The sequence below is a fragment of the Paramormyrops kingsleyae genome, chromosome 25, assembly GCF_048594095.1.
Source record: "Paramormyrops kingsleyae isolate MSU_618 chromosome 25, PKINGS_0.4, whole genome shotgun sequence".
Taxonomy (NCBI): domain Eukaryota; kingdom Metazoa; phylum Chordata; class Actinopteri; order Osteoglossiformes; family Mormyridae; genus Paramormyrops; species Paramormyrops kingsleyae.
The window spans coordinates 34,302,650-34,319,193 of NC_132821.1; the positions used below are offsets into that span (position 1 = coordinate 34,302,650).

At 46.2% G+C, this 16,544-nt stretch overlaps 1 protein-coding gene across 10 annotated transcripts in view; it reads right to left on the reverse strand.

Annotated features, from left to right (window-relative positions):
* The window catches only part of kiaa1109 (KIAA1109 ortholog), a 102,183-nt gene that overhangs the window by 17,879 nt on the left and 67,760 nt on the right, over positions 1 to 16,544 (reverse strand). For 6 of the 10 annotated variants that reach the window (XM_072707740.1, XM_072707732.1, XM_072707733.1 and 3 more), the window contains 14 exons: positions 16,340 to 16,437; positions 16,045 to 16,230; positions 15,152 to 15,320; positions 14,601 to 14,812; positions 13,218 to 13,416; positions 11,618 to 11,677; positions 11,112 to 11,338; positions 10,504 to 10,634; positions 10,274 to 10,397; positions 9,735 to 9,841; positions 9,556 to 9,646; positions 8,182 to 8,244; positions 5,120 to 5,373; positions 4,247 to 4,462 (listed from right to left, as the gene is read on the reverse strand). In XM_072707740.1, coding sequence (XP_072563841.1) covers positions 4,247 to 4,462; positions 5,120 to 5,373; positions 8,182 to 8,244; positions 9,556 to 9,646; positions 9,735 to 9,841; positions 10,274 to 10,397; positions 10,504 to 10,634; positions 11,112 to 11,338; positions 11,618 to 11,677; positions 13,218 to 13,416; positions 14,601 to 14,812; positions 15,152 to 15,320; positions 16,045 to 16,230; positions 16,340 to 16,437 — 2,137 coding nt within the window. The remainder of the gene's footprint in view (positions 1 to 4,246; positions 4,463 to 5,119; positions 5,374 to 8,181; positions 8,245 to 9,555; positions 9,647 to 9,734; positions 9,842 to 10,273; positions 10,398 to 10,503; positions 10,635 to 11,111; positions 11,339 to 11,617; positions 11,678 to 13,217; positions 13,417 to 14,600; positions 14,813 to 15,151; positions 15,321 to 16,044; positions 16,231 to 16,339; positions 16,438 to 16,544) is intronic. The other 4 variants (XM_072707738.1, XM_072707734.1, XM_072707737.1 and 1 more) reach the window with 3 other exon arrangements.

A 16,544-nucleotide genomic window follows, 5' to 3' on the forward strand; every position in this document is an offset into this window, starting at 1 on the left:
GTCCTGGGTGAGGAACCAGACGGTGCGGCTCAAAAGACCCCTTATGAAGGGAAACATAATGGATACACGTTTTCCCTTGCCCGGATGCGGGTCACCGGGGCCCCCCCCTGGAGCCAGGCCTGGGGGTGGGGCTCGATGGCAAGCGCCTGGTGGCCAGGCCTATACTCATGGGGCCTGATCGGGCACAGCCCGAACAAGGCACGTGGGTCCCCCCTCCAATGGGCTCACCACCCATAGGAGGGGCCATAGGGGTCGGGTGCGATGTGAGCTGGGCAGTGGCCAAAGGCGGGGACCTTGGCGGTCCGATCCTCGGCTGCAGAAGCTAGCTCTTGGGACATGGAATGTCACCTCTCTGATGGGGAAGGAGCCTGAGCTGGTGCGCGAGGTGGTGAAGTTCCGGCTAGACATAGTCGGGCTCACCTCGACGCATAGCCTGGGCTCTGGAACCAGCCTCCTTCAGGGGTATTGGACCCTCTTCCACTCTTGAGTTGCCTGCGGGGAGAGGCGCCGAGTGGGGGTGGGCATATTTATTGCCCCCTGGCTGGGTGCCTGTACATTGGGGTTTACCGCAGTGGACGAGAGGGTAGCCTCCCTTCGCCTTCGGGTGGGGGGACGGGTCCTGACTGTTGTTTGCGCTTATGTGCCAAGAGGCAGTTCAGAATACCCACCCTTTTTAGAGTCCCTGGAAGGGGTGTTGGAGAGCACTCCTTCTGGGGACTCTCTTGTTCTGCTGGGGGACTTCAATACTCACGTGGGCAATGACAGTGAGACCTGGAGTGGCGTGATTTGGAGGAACGCCCCCCCGATCTGAACCCAAGTGGTGTTCTGTTGTTGGACTTCTGTGCTCGTCACGGATTGTCCATAATGAACACCATGTTCAGGCATAAGGGTGTTCATATGTGCACCTGGCACCAGGACACCCTAGGCCGCAGTTTGATGATCGACTTTGTAGTCGTGTCATCGGACTTGCGGTCGCATGTCTTGGACACTCGGGTGAAGAGATGAGCGGAGCTGTCAACTGATCACTACCTGGTGGTGGGTTGGCTCTGCTGGTTGGGGAGGAAGCCGGCCAGGCCTGGCAGGTCCAAGTGTATAGTGAGGGTCTGCTGGGAACGTCTGGCGGAATCCCCTGTCAGGAGGAGTTTCAACTTCTACCTCCGACAGAACTTCTCCCATGTCCCGGGGGAGGTGGGTGACATTTAGTCCGAATGGGCCATATTCCGCACCTCCATTATGGAGGAGGCTGATCGGAGCTGTGGCCGTACGGTGAACGGTGCATGTCGCGGCTGCAATCCCTGAACCCGCTGGTGGACACCAGTGGTGAGGGATGCCGTCAAGCTGAAGAAGGAGTCCTATCGGGCCTTTTTAGCCTGTGGGACTCCAGAGGCAGCTGACAGGTATCGGCAGGCCAAGCGGGATGCGGCTTCGGCGGTCGCTGAGGCAAAAACTCGGGTTTGGGAGGAGTTTGGTGAGGCCATGGAAAACGACTTCCGGATGGCTTCGAGGAGATTCTGGTCCACCATCTGGCGGCTCCGGGTGGGAAAGTGGTGCAACATCAACACTGTTTATGGTGGGGATGGGGTGCTGCTGACCTCAACTCGGGACGTTTTGGGTCGGTAGAGGGAGTACTTCGAAGACCTCCTCAATCCCACCGACACGTCTTCCAATGTGGAAGCAGAGTATGGGGACTTGGGTGTGGACTCCCCTATCTCTGGGGTGGAGGTCGCTGAGGTGGTTAAAAAGATCCTCATTGGCCAGGCCCCGGGGGTGGATGAGATCCGCCCGGAGTTCCTTAAGGCTCTGGATGCTGTGGGGCTGTCCTGGTTGACACGCATCTGCAGCATCGCATGGACATCGGGGGCAGTGCCTCTGGACTGGCAGACCGGGTGTTATGTGCCGTAAGTGTTTGGATATGTCTACAGGACACCTCAGTCTTCTGCCCCAAGCTCCACTCGCCAATCGCCGCCTCCCAGTTTCCGGCCACGCCCCTTCCACCCTCTGACCTCTGACCCTGGCCCTGTGTTCCAGATAAAGCCTGCTGGTCACATCTAGCTCGAGCTCTTGCTCAAGCTTTGTCTTTCGCTATCGCTGTGTTGGTTTGCTGTTTCTGATTGACTTCTGTGTATGACTGTTTTGGTTTCCCGGTTTCTGACTTTCTGCTTTGCCCTATTGGTACCTTTGCCTTGGTTTGTTTGTCTTCTGGTTTGAACTCTTGCTTAGCTCCTGACTACTCTCTTTGCCTCGCCCTTTTGGATACCGTGTTTCGGCCTGTGTGTTTTCTGTACATGTCTGTTAGGTGCATAAGGAGTGACTGCCTTTTTGTTTTTGTGAACGTGGTGTTTACTGTTGTTTTGGTTAGGGAGTTACACTTAGTCTTTGTCATTTTGTTTCCTTTTGTTTTCATTACCTTTAGAGTTAGCTTAGTTTGGGACGTGTTCATTAGCTGTTTTGGTTGTTATTTTGGCGTGGGTCACTCCCGAAGTTTGTTGCACCTCGTGTTTGTAATCGTGTCTGTGAATAAATATAAAAAAATACAAAAAAAGATCCCTTTGTTTCCTGTGTTCCCCTTTCCCATTCCCTGCTTGTCCCGTCTTCCCCTCTTCCTCTCCTCTACCTTTCTGGCGATCCCCAACCCTAGACTGGGGATCATAACACGGGCTGGTGGTCCCCCTCTTTAAGAAGGGGGACCAGAGGGTGTGCTCCAACTATAGGGGGATCACACTCCTCAGCCTCTCTGGTAAGGTCTATTCGGTGGTTCTGGAGAGGAGGGTCCACCGGATTGTTGAACCTCGGATTCAGGAGGAGCAGTGTGGTTTTCGTCCCGGCCGTGGAACAGTGGACCAGCTCTATACTCTCCACAGGGTTCTGGAGAGTTCATGGGAGTTTGCCCAACCAGTCTACATGTGTTTTGTGGACTTGGAGAAGGCATTCGACCGTGTCCCTGGGGAGTCCTGTCGGGGGTGCTCCGGTAATATGGGGTGCCGGGCTTCCTTTTAAGGGTTGTTCGGTCCCTGTATGACCGGTGCCAGAGTCTGGTCCGCATGGGCGGCAATAAGTCCGGTGAGGGTTGGACTCCGTCAGGGCTGCCCTTTGTCACCGATTCTGGTCATAGTTTTTATGGACAGAATTTCTAGGCGCAGCCAGGGCGTTGAGGGTGTCTGGTTTGGTGACCTCAGGATTAGGTCTCTGCTTTTTGCAGATGATGTGGTTCTGTTGGCCTCATCAGACCGTGACCTTCAGCTCTCACTGGGACAATTCGCAGCTGAGTGTGAAGCGGCTGGGATGAGAATCAGCACCTCCAAATCCGAGACCATGGTTCTCAGCCGGAAAAGGGTAGAATGCTCTCTCCGGGTCAGGGATGGGGTCCTCCCCCAAGTGGAGTAGTTCACGAGTGGGGGGACGATGGAACGGGAGATCGACAGGCGGATCGGTGCGGCGTCAGCAGTGATGTGGGCGCTGCATCGGTCTGTCGTGGTGAAGAAGGAGCTGAGCCAAAAGGCAAAGCTCTCGATTTACCAGTCGATCTACGTTCCTACCCTCACCTATGGTCACGAGCTGTGGATAGTGACCGAAAGAACGAGATCGCGAGTGCAAGTGGCCAAAATGAGTTTCCTTCACAAGGTGGCTGGGATCTCCCTAAGAGATAGGGTAAGGAGCTCTGTCATTCGGGAGGGACTCAGAGTAGAGCTGCTGCTCCTCCGCATTGAAAAGAGCCAGATGAGGTGGCTCGGGCATCTGCTTAGGATGCCTCCCTGGTGAGGTGTTCCGGGCATGTCCCACTGGGAGGACGCCCCAGGAAGACCCAGGACACGCTGGAGGGAATATGTCTCTCGGCTGGCCTGGGAACGCCTCGGGATTCCCCCAGAGGAGCTGGATTAAGTGGCCGGGGAGAGGGAAGTCTGGGTTTCCCTGCTGAGACTGCTGCCCCTGTGACCCGACCTCGGATAAGCGGGAGATAATGGATGGACGGATGGATGGAAAATGAAATTGCCTGAACGTATATGAACGAATATATGCAGATATGTCAAATATTGCTTGTCAATGGACTTTTGTTATGGAACCAATAAATTTTCAACATGTTTACAGAATTAAGCAGCGTCCCAAGACTTCCTGCCAGCGCTGTACAATCTACTGCTGTTTTCTCTGTGTCCAAGGTGCCAGCAAAGACCACTGTCCTCAACACTGGCCATCAGACCTAGAGCCCAGCACTCCCTACAGCTACATCCTTGTACTCCGGAATGCTCACCTCCTGAAGGAGACCTCATCATGCTCGGGCTGGGCCATGGTGGGGTGCAGCACACACTTCCCACTGTCGATCTCCACGCGGATGTCCAGCTCAAAGTCAATGTTCCTTTCCGTGGCGGAGCTCATCACGCTCCGGTTGGTGGGCGTTCCTGGCCAGCGCTCGCTGAACAGCTGGCTCACCGCCGCAAAGCCGGACGACTTTTTACGGGACGGCTGTCTGCGGAGTGCAGTCACATGATCAGCTCCGCTTGGGTCACTGCATTGCATCGTCCAGTTGATAAACCGATCATTCACAGTGAATAAATATATAGGCGACACTTTAACTAACAATCATATTACTAATCTTGGTCTTATAAGCCCATTAGCCACTTTCTTTGTAGACGTACAGTATTTACTTACGTTTACGTATCATTACATACCTTTTATAAAATGTGGCCAAGTCATATAACTAAAGCAAAGCCATTTAATGCTACAAAATAGCACTAAAGGGCTTGACAAAATAAAATCATAGATGACGGACTGACAGGAAGTAAAACTGATCATTACTATCACATCCAGGGATTGCGGGCGAAGTACACAATCGCCTCATAAAGTGAAATGCGTGCCAATTTTTTGTGGTAGCATTATTTTACGTGCATTTCATACCACAAGTGAAGTATGCAGTAGGCGTAAAAAAGCTGAAATGCAAGGTAATTCCGTGTCATAACAGCGCAAGTGTATGGAAACTTAAGAATTTATTTTACTTCCCATAACAAGAAATTGCTGCACATACTTGCATACCAGTTATGGGCATCTCCGAATAAATCAAAAGCACATTAGGGTGACCAAGGCGTCGCTCCCAATTATGGCCCTAATTATGGGATGGAGTACTCACAAGGGCCTCCTGTAGAAGCAGGTCTGTTTCTCTCTGTCGAGCTCCTCGTCCTTGTCGGAGTCGGTGGAGGAGGAAGAGGGGCTGTCATCATGCCTGTTATCCTCGGGCTGGAATGGAAGGCTGGGTGAGAAGACAGCGGGGGTGCCTGGGGCGCTGAACACGGAATGCGTCTCGTCGCTAATGGGCGAAAAATGAGGATGGGGGGGCTCGTCGATGGCGACTGACAACAGGTCCATTTCGGACTCCTCTGGAAACTTAGGGGTGGCATGAAAAAGATGCGAAAGGCAGAGTTATGAAGTGGTCGATGGGCAATGAGTCTCTCTCAAGCAGATATCAGCCATCTTTGGGATGCCAGCTCCATATCATCTCAATGGATGCTTCACTTAAAGTTGTGTCCACAACTGTTTGCCAATTCACGCATACATGTATGTAAAACATACAGCACACCATTAAAGATGACCACGTATAGTACATTGTCCATGATGACAACGTTCATAACTACAGTGAACCATGGAACTCTTCCTCTGCGTTTGGGAGAAACTCACCCACACATATACAAACATAAACAAATATATGCACCAGCCTGGCAACGTTTGGATGATATCTGCTATGAGAAGCTGAATAATGAACAAATGGAATTAATCATTAATCATTCTTTCCCTTTCCCAAGCAGCTGAGCCCACAAGCGCGTGTCAGTGGATTGTACTTCTGAGTATGAGCACGGTCATGATGTTTTGGAGGAGATCGGGCCCCGTCACCGTCCACTCTTCAGACACCCCCGAGACATACAGTGCATGCGGAAAGTCCACCCAAGCTTTGATGGCATTTATAGTGTGTTTCAGTGTTAGATTATGCCATGTTAACCTTCATTGACATATAGTAACCACCAACATTTATTTGAAGCCACTGAGAAAATGGATTTTTAAAATGCAAAGAAAAAGTACATTCCCAGTCAAAAGTTTTTGCACAACACTGGTTTTTACCACTTTTCCATTTATTTTATAAACTGCAGAGCTTTTTTATTATTGTTTAGGCATTGGAAAGTTCAGTGAACAACTACAAATGAAAATCTAAGCCAAATAAATCAAGCTTCCTTTATGGAAACATGGAAAGAGTCTGACACCCTAATAATTGACTGTGTGGTGATGAGTCAAGTTCTATGCTGCCCTTTAACTTTAAATGAGCTAGTTATCTGTTACAGCCCCTGAAACAGAGGAGCATTTAACGTCCCTTGTAGAAAAAATGCCTTGGATTTTCTCTGCTGTTATAACTGCTAGAGGAGGTTACTTTGATGAATCAACAACATAACATTTTCTTGCTAATAAAGGTACTCAAATGGTGAACATATATATTTATTTGTTAGCAAAGAATATTGAGTATATTTTTGGTAAATGTTAAGTGAGTAACATGCAAATGTAGAAAATCTGTGTGTGCAATAACTTTTGACTGGTAGTGTATAAACCAGTGGCCTCAAACTCCAGTCCTGGGGGGCAGGAGCCCTCCACATTTTTGGGTTTCCCCTCATGTGACACACCTGATCAAACTCCTTGTGCTAATTACCACACAGCTCTTGAGCTGAATCATTTATGGTGGAACAGGGAAAGAACTAAGCTACACAGGGCTCCGGCCCCCCAAGACTGGAGTTGACACCCCTTGTATAAACTTTCACAAAAATATCTATTGTCAAGCTCAGGTTTGGTCAACTACCTTCCAGATGACCAAAGTGGGTAATTACCCTCCACTTTTGGTCGACTGTAAAGCTAGAATGTGGGCTGCTTTACTTCATTTCAACGGAGAGGTTCCAGAATAGAGTGATTAACTTAAAACTTCAAGATCTCCAGAATAAAGTTGTGGAAAGGAACCATTCAGAAGATGAGTACAAGTATTAACAAAATCAAATGTGTTAAATACTCCTTCAAATATATCCAAGAACTATGGGATATATGGCCAAGAGCCTGGTGTGTAGACTTTCTGTATGCACTGTATATATGACACAGTGACAGTGAATGAACTCTCATTTAATACACATACATGTTAACCTGAGAGCATAAAGTTTAGACACATCTCTGCTGGATTTGCAGGTCTCTTGAAAACAAGCGAAGCACACAGTCTCTGCTTTTCAGCAGAAGAGTCATGCAAAATCAAAATATCAAGGCAATTTGTGATGGCACACTGGCGACATGCAGTTGTGCGAATTGTTTGGAATTATCTGGATTTGTGCATAGCTACTGAAATGGTAATTGATCTTCATCTATGTTATCATATAAAAAAGTCGTCTTATTTAACAAACTTGCATATTTTACAATGCCATATCTTTACCGAACAAATAGTTTAAACAATCAAGATAACTGATGGACAACGTATGTGAACCCATATATTCAGTAGGTAGAGCTACTTACTGAAAATAACCTCAATCAAATGCTTTCTGTAGCTGCAGACAGACCTGTGCAGTGGCTAGGAGGTCATTTACATAATTGAACCATATTTGAATGGACCTGAATTCTGTTGTGAAAAGCAAGTAACCAAAATGTTGTGTGTGTATGTGTTTTAATATGGCGAGGCAGTCAAAACTTACACCTGAATTAAATAGAACACCTGATTCCAATTACCGTATTTTAAATAGATTTAACCTATGAGATTCACATACTTTTTCCATCAACCATCTTGGTTGTTTGAACTATTTAATAAACATATGTCAACGTAAAATGCTGCATGTTGTTTGATGTCTTGCTAACAAAGATCAGATCAGGAGCCAATTCCAGTGGAAAGATGGATACAGTAACCTGGAAATATCCCCAACATTTTGGCTACAAAAGCCATTAAATTCTTCAATAGTGTCTCAGCATCTACATCTGATAGAGGCATGGATTACATTCTTATTACATGGACCCAAGCATGTAAATGTAGCAAATGCGACACAACACAGTGCCTTCACATTCTTCTACTTTGACTTTGCATTTTGAAAGTTGAGATGAAGCTGATTCCGGCTTGGCTCACCATGTTAGTCGGCTTACTTGCTTGCTAAAGGTTAATTTTCACTTGTGTGCCATTTTCAAAAATACCTTGAAAACCAGCTCTTCCGGGCTGACAGGCTGGTTTGGTGCATCCAAAACTAGATTATCAAGCTTTGTATAAAATAAAATGAAATTGGTACAATTAGGCTAAAACATGCAAATAAGTAGCTCAGCTGAGAGAGGCGTGATCAGGCAGACTGATGTGAATTTCTGGATTGGTAGAAGAGGCGATTAAATTTAAATTGAAATATATTTTTAAACTGCTGAGACAAACCAAATAAATCTAGGTCACCATAGTACTGTAATCAACTGGCAAGTTACTTGATCGTGTCAGACTGGATGATCATGCACAAAGTGCAGCATTTTTAGTGCAGCATTAGATGTGTTATGGTTATCTGGTATCAGTATTTCAATACTTTTCCACATGGGCAGTGTGTCACATAACAGGAAAAGTGCATGTCAAGCTTGAGAATAAACTACATTCATTCATCAGACGCAAAATCTAAGGCACGCTGCCAACTTCCTCTGGCATTCAGCAGGTCTGATCTGCCTATTGCTGGTATTACTTCTAAATATTTGCTGAAGGCTTTCATCCGCGATCTTACAGATCAAACATACAGAAACCCCATGTTAGATATAATTATACAATTACAGTCGTCCCTCGTTTATCGCGGTTAATCTGTTCCAGACTCTACCGCGAAGTAGGATTCTTTATTTCTTTATTATTCGGCTGCACCTGGCATTGAAGGATTTGGGGGGGGTGCTCGAATACATAGGCCTACAGTCCATACGTACAGTCATTTTAATTTTAATCTTAATTGTAATACAGAGGTGTATAATTGACTCAGACAACCGAGCGCGCGCTGTATCATTTTCACTGTCTATCAACTTTTTAATGAATAAATGTATTTGAAAAAACCGCGACAAAGTCGAAGGGAGAAATAGCGAGGGACAACTGTATATTGTTAACGTGTCTCAAGTTCTGCTCTTATTAAGCCAAATCCATAACCGTAATCTGAAACCAAACGCTACACTATTCAAAACATTTTTATCGAAACCATTAACATGATGCATCGCCAGTATGCTTTTTCTTTTTCCAGTCTAAGAAGGTCTATGACATGTTTCAGTCCGTGTTAAAATAGCAACTTAGAAATGAAACTGCTATTGTCTAGATGCCTTTCTCTTCTTCTCTCACCTGAGAACTTTCTAGAACACCCACAAATACCCTGGAATGGTTTGTTGATCTCACTGGTAATTTCTTGTTTCAGGTCTTAACTTAAGTTGCCAGTTAGTTTAAGTAAAGGATTACAGTGTTTGTTTTACCACTATGGATACAGGGAGTGAACAAAGGAGACCATGTGACCAAAGCCACACAACTTCGGACAGACAAATATTTCAAGACTCTCAGCTGCCGTATGGTACCGTGTCCTGAATGTTGAAGGTGACCCGTGGACCTGGAGACGAGGCATCCACCCGGATGTCTGGCAGGTCATCCACATCTCCTATTCGAGAGCTGAGGAACCAAAGGAGGGCAGGTTTAATGGCCTCTCCAGGCTGCTTCGTAATGGACACTCATAGTTGATAACAATGTCCCAGATTACCTCGCCCTTTCCATCTTCTTCAAAGGGGGCCTTCCAGTGGTGGAAATGCTCTTTGATCGGTTACTTGGCTTGTACCCCAGACCCCATTTGTCCTTCAAAGATGCAGCCTGTAGAACATCAGATTGGTGAGACAGATCTCTGCACAGTTTCTCTTATAATGGCCTCATATTTCGTGCTTTTACAAGCGAAAACCTGCTAATACAGTGGGTCGTGCACAAGTCATGCACAAGTCCCCTTATTTAGGAGAAAAATTCTCTCGCATCACACTAGATAACCAGCACTAACATAGCGGAATCAATTTGTACATCTGTGTTTCTTCCATTTACCAAATATTTGTTTTATACTTTTGAACCAAAAACCCCAAATCAAGACAATTTATTTTCAATTAGCAATTTGCAGAAAAGGACTGGATTTTCCGCTGAAGTAAGCAGGGCTGCACTGCATATCCTCCTGGCTCCACGGTGGCAAGTTAACCTTTAGCAGCGAGCTGGAAACACCCGCTGCGATGTCTGATCCCCTCAACGCCCACTGTCTCTCACCCTCATGCTGGACCTTCTCAGCTTCTTCCTCACGTCCCTCCTGATGTCGTTCACCGCCACTGACTCCAGCTGCTGGTAGCGCTGGATTTCCTGGTTAATGGTGCCCTCGCTTGCTCCCAGCTTCCTAAACGGGGGGGAAATAAACGGCAGACATGCTCGCGAGGTCCTTTCAGGACAAAAACATTTCTCACAGAGACTAAACTCAAGGCAGCTGTGGTCTCCACACTTACTTGAGGTCGTCGATGACCTTGGCCTGCTCATTGAGCTCCCTGATGTCCACGAGCCTCTTGGTCATCTTGCGTCCTCGTGCATCACCCATCTGGTTCCCCAGAGCGACCTGCCGCCTGTAATCGACGGGTTCCTGTATGGACAGTTATAACGACTGTGTATTTAGCAGTCAGAGCACAATGTTCCTGCGGCGTGGAGTTTCCATAATGGGATGCATGACCGGGTGTTACATGCTTATTAGCGTGCTCAGGTGCCACAAACCCCTCAGAGAGTTCTTGCTATTTAGCCCCCCCTTGTATATGCCTACAGGTTTTTTCCCTCCCGCATTATTGTCTTCTGGCTGTTTAACATTAGCGACTTTTTAAATTCATCACATGATTTACATCTGTTTATAACCTGTCATTATTCGTAATATTTAGGCTAATTTTGATCAAACCTGCTATGGGTTGAACTGTAACTGTAACTGTAGGGTTTTCAAAGGTGGGGGCTATAATTCATACTTTGGGGCCAATGATATGGTTTGAATCAGTGAGAGACAGGAAAGTGGCACGCTGGCGGCCAATCAGCTCTCAGCTCTGGCCCCTGTACACGCCCATGCCGGAATACTGACCGTGTGAACAGGGGGGAACATGCCGTCCGCCTCGTCCTCATCCGACAGGTCGGCCATGTTGACAGAGCTGAGGTCGGCAATGTCGTCCACTTCCTCCTCGCCGGTCAGCGAGGTCAGCGTGTTCCCAAGGGCGTTGAGGCGTTTGCCGATGTTGGGGTCCATGTGGACGTCAATGCCGCACATCTTCCACAGGACATTCAGCGTCCAGGTTCCTGCGCTGCTGCTCTCTGCAGGCCGACAGGCAGAATGGCATCATGCATGAAAGCAGACACACACACTCACCACAGACACGTCTAGTGTTCCTGTCTCAGGGACTTTCCACTGACTAAGCGTTTTATAAAAAAGACACTCCACAAGGTCTATTTTTAAAGGTTTACTATAATTTACAGACACACCTACACATGCATTCTCAGCACACAAATTAGCCTCCCACATAAATTATTCGTGGGAAACCAAGACGATGCACCCCCCACCCCCCCACGCAAACACCGCACTGCTCGGCACACCTGCTGATGCCTGGCCTGTAGTTCTGGAGCATACTTCATACGTGCCATCTGGAACCACACCTAGATAACACAAAAATCACAAATACCACCTGCATCTTTAACAGGAACGGGAATGAGGCACAGTCCAGAGCTAATGTAATCTGACAAATCACAGATTAAGCTCTGTAATCTGATAAATTATAGCTTCTCTGCTGTAATCTGATAAATTATAGCTTCTCTGCTGTAATCTGATAAATCATGGATTAACCTCTGTAATCTAATCAATTATAGCTTCTCTGCTGTAATCTGATAAATCACAGATTCATGTCTGTAATCTAATAAATTATAGCTTCACTGCTGTAATCTGATAAGTCACGGATTAACCTCTGTAATCTGATAAATTATAGCTTCACTGCTGTAATCTGATAAGTCACGGATTAACCTCTGTAATATGATAAATTATAGCTTCACTGCTGTAATCTGATAAATCACGGATTAACCTCTGTAATCTGATAAATTATAGCTTCACTGCTGTAATCTGATAAATCACGGATTAACCTCTGTAATATGATAAATTATAGCTTCACTGCTGTAATCTGATAAATCACGGATTAACCTCTGTAATCTGATAAATTATAGCTTCACTGCTGTAATCTGATAAATCACGGATTAACCTCTGTAATCTGATAAATTATAGCTTCACTGCTGTAATCTGATAAATCACGGATTAACCTCTGTAATCTGATAAATTATAGCTTCACTGCTGTAATCTGATAAATCACGGATTAACCTCTGTAATATGATAAATTTTAGCTTCTCTGCTGTAATCTGATAATTCACAGTTTCACGTCTGTAATCTGATAAATCACGGATTAACCTCTGTAATCTGATAAATTATAGCTTCACTGCTGTAATCTGATAAATCACGGATTAACCTCTGTAATCTGATAAATTATAGCTTCACTGCTGTAATCTGATAAATCACGGATTAACCTCTGTAATCTGATAAATTTTAGCTTCTCTGCTGTAATCTGATAAATCACGGATTAACCTCTGTAATCTGATAAATTTTAGCTTCTCTGCTGTAATCTGATAAATCACGGATTAACCTCTGTAATCTGATAAATTTTAGCTTCTCTGCTGTAATCTGATAAATCACGGATTAATCTCTGTAATCTGATAAATTTTAGCTTCTCTGCTGTAATCTGATAATTCACGGATTAACCTCTGTAATCTGATAAATTATAGCTTCACTGCTGTAATCTGATAAATCACAGATTAACCTCTGTAATATGATAAATTTTAGCTTCTCTGCTGTAATCTGATAATTCACAGTTTCACGTCTGTAATCTGATAATTCACAGTTTCACGTCTGTAATCTGATAATTCACAGTTTCACGTCGGTAATCTGATAAATCACAGATTCATGGCTGTAAACTGATAAATCATAGTTTCACTGCTGTAATCTGATCTACAGTCAAACTGTAGTGGAATTAATGATGAATTCCCTGATATACGGACACACCAGTGACGTTGGTTTGTCGTGATAACAGACATCGGAGAATTAGTCAGCAGATGAAGAGAACAGCGGAAATTTAAGAGAAGCAGCTCGACAACTTACACGCATTCATTACAAGGTCTCCCCTCACTTCGGGCTTCCAGTCGTCCCAGGACGTCTCAAAGCCCTCTGCGAAGCGGATGCAGAAGTTCTTGAAGTGGCCCTTGCTGACCAGCGATTCTGAGGAGCAGGCGGTGATGAGCGTGCTCTCGATGGTCAGCACCAAGGCTGAACCAGCGTCGAAGTCCACACTGTGATTGGCCTGGAGAGATGGGCGGTGCACACAAAACAGCAGCCAGCCAATGGTGTCAGACGCCATTTTACTAATAATAAATGCTTGTAAAAGCACACAAAAATATTATTTTATTATTAAAATAATTAATTATCATAATATAAGTTAGTAGTTAAAAGTTATATTTAGCTTCGGCTAAATTTTTTAAAGGTTTATCAGTTTATCGTTATCAAATTAAGCTTTGGAGTTTGCGGATTAGCGGTTATCGAATGGTTAGTAAAATTCAACATTTATTGTACTTGTTTGCTGTTTTAGTCTTTTTGTATTAAAATAAAATCCACTAGAATGTTTCACTATACTGAAAATATTGATCATGTACTTGTAGAACTGAATCGTATCACAGTAACATTTTAGATACCGGCAGATATCGAATCGCTGCATTGCAAAATCGAAATCCATACCGTATTGTGGCAAAGCTTAGGATTTGCACATCTAATCCAGGTACTCAGATTTGCTACCATGGTCCAGAGATGTGCAGTTAGGCTTTGTGACATCTCTGAATCAGTCAGAGTTTCTGGCTGTGTGTGTGTGTGTGTGTTAATGTGCTCTGGAATCCTGTCCAGGTTGCAGCTGGCATTGTACCCTATGCTGCCTAGGACAGACTCCAGGCCCCTCTGTGTCCCTGACAAGCAGGTGGAAGATTAGTGGATGGACTTTACTCTACTAACTTTAGTCTGTACATCCTCGCTATTGCACTCACCATTGCACTCACCAATGTACTCGCCATTGCACTATATTTTAGATTTTAGATTGTATATTTGGATTGTATATTTGTATATATAGCATTGTACTTGGTTCCTCAGAATGTATTTATATAATTGTAATTTTTCTTTTTTGCTCCTACTTTACTTCTTACCTTCTTCCTTCTATTTCTACACAGCCAAATAAGGGCGACTCAGAGATATATTTCACTGCATGTTGTACTGTATGTGACAAATAAATCTCTTGAATCTTGATATAACCAGTAAACAGACCATTCTTTTCAAAAGATTTAATTATTGGGTGTGATGGTTGTAATGTGCATACTACAGCCAACCATATGGTATAATTCTGCAGTTTTTGTCTGGAAGAGCTTACAACAGCGAATTTCAATTACAGATTACCCATGTAGCATTGCTTCAGACTGGGGTTAGCATCCAGGCATAGGTAGTCACCTGAGAGGTGCTGGTGATGGGCAGGCATATTCCCAGATCGTTGACAGTGAGCTGCAGGAAGAGGGTGCTGAAGGCCTGGGCGGAGGTCTGCTGGATGCCAGGCAGCTTGTCCACCACCTCCCTGGTGGCCACGTGGATGTCCTTGTTCAGCGCCAGTCGCTGCTCATTCCAGTTGTCGTATGCAGCCTTGTAGTTTAGCCAGAAGAGCACGGCTACGACGAGAAGAAACGAATATGGCTCTATCTTAGCAGAAGTGCTAAGCAGTGTTTGTCAACCCAGTCCTTAGGGACCCCCAGACGGTCCAGGTGTTTGCTCCCTCCCAGCTCCCTGTCAGACAGTCCACATTGCAAAGCAGTGGACTGTTTGGGGTTCCCAAGGACCAGGTTCAGAAACACTGTTTTAAAGCTCTGTAGTCACGGTTGGGATGCTTATAAGATCAAAGGCCTATGGCTAAAAGTGAACGGGTCAAGGAAGAGTAACAAGGAGTGAATGTTTAGGAATACAGCTGGGGGGCGGGGGTTTGGAAAGGGGTGGGGCTTCTGATCACTGACCTCGGTCGAATGCCACAGGCTGGGCAAACACAATCGGTCGATTTAAGGTGATGAGCACGGCCTCCTTGTCTGAGGAACAACTGATCTCCTCCTGCAGGGCATTCCGCAGGCCGATGCGTGTCCGGAAGTACGCCACCTGATGAAAGTCCGAGCCGGCTTCCTCGTACACCTGATCAGAATATTAGCAGTGCGTCAAATTCTATCAAGCATGCTCCAGACCCATGGACAGAAAATGATAGGCCTGGGAAGTTAGAACGTCCACGCCTGGAACTACCAAGTAAGAGAAACCTGACAGCAGTCAGTCAGCAAAGAGGTGACTTTAGGTATGCTTACCTGGTGCTTGATGATCTGGCTCAGCGCGAGGTTGAGGTCCACTTGGGTATGCTTACCTGGTGCTTGATGATCTGGCTCAGCGCGAGGTTGAGGTCCACTTGGGTATTCTTACCTGGTGCTTGACGATCTGGCCCAGCGCGAGTTTGAGGTCCACTTGGGTATGCTTACCTGGTGCTTGACGATCTGGCCCAGCGCGAGTTTGAGGTCCACTTGGGTATGCTTACCTGGTGCTTGACGATCTGGCCCAGCGCGAGGTTGAGGTCCACTTGGGTATGCTTACCTGGTACTTGATGATCTGGCCCAGCGCGAGGTTGAGGTCCACTTGGGTATGCTTACCTGGTACTTGATGATCTGGCCCAGCGCGAGGTTGAGGTCCACTTGGGTATGCTTACCTGGTACTTGATGATCTGGCCCAGCGCGAGGTTGAGGTCCACTTGGGTATGCTTACCTGGTACTTGATGATCTGGCCCAGCGCGAGGTTGAGGTCCACTTGGGTATGCTTACCTGGTACTTGATGATCTGGCCCAGCGCGAGGTTGAGGTCCACTTGGGTATGCTTACCTGGTGCTTGACGATCTGGCCCAGCGCGAGGTTGAGGTCCACCTGGCACTTCCCAAAGAGCTTGAGGTAGCTGCTACTGCCAGGTTGGGCCTTGCTCTGAATCCGGTTGGAGAGCTCCAATTCGATCAGGCCTGTCTCGAAGCGGACCGCCCGCATAGAAGGGGTGGTGGCTGTCATTTGGATCCCCTGGGAAAAGAGGAGAAATACAGGCATCCATGCATTGGCATATGGTGTCTGGTTAGACCTACTTTAAACATCAGGTTGAGTGGGTATAGGAGGACTTGGGAATACATACTTTAAACATCAGGTTGAGTGAGTATAGGAGGATCTTGGGTTTGTCGCCCTCTGTTGAGATGTCATGCTCGTTCCACAGGGGAATGGGTTGCTCTCCACCTGCCGGAAGGAATCATACAATGAACCCTCACCAGGTCACACGATTCTCTTGTTCTCATAAATCATAAAATGCTGCCCACAGCAACCACAGATCTTCACTCCAGAAA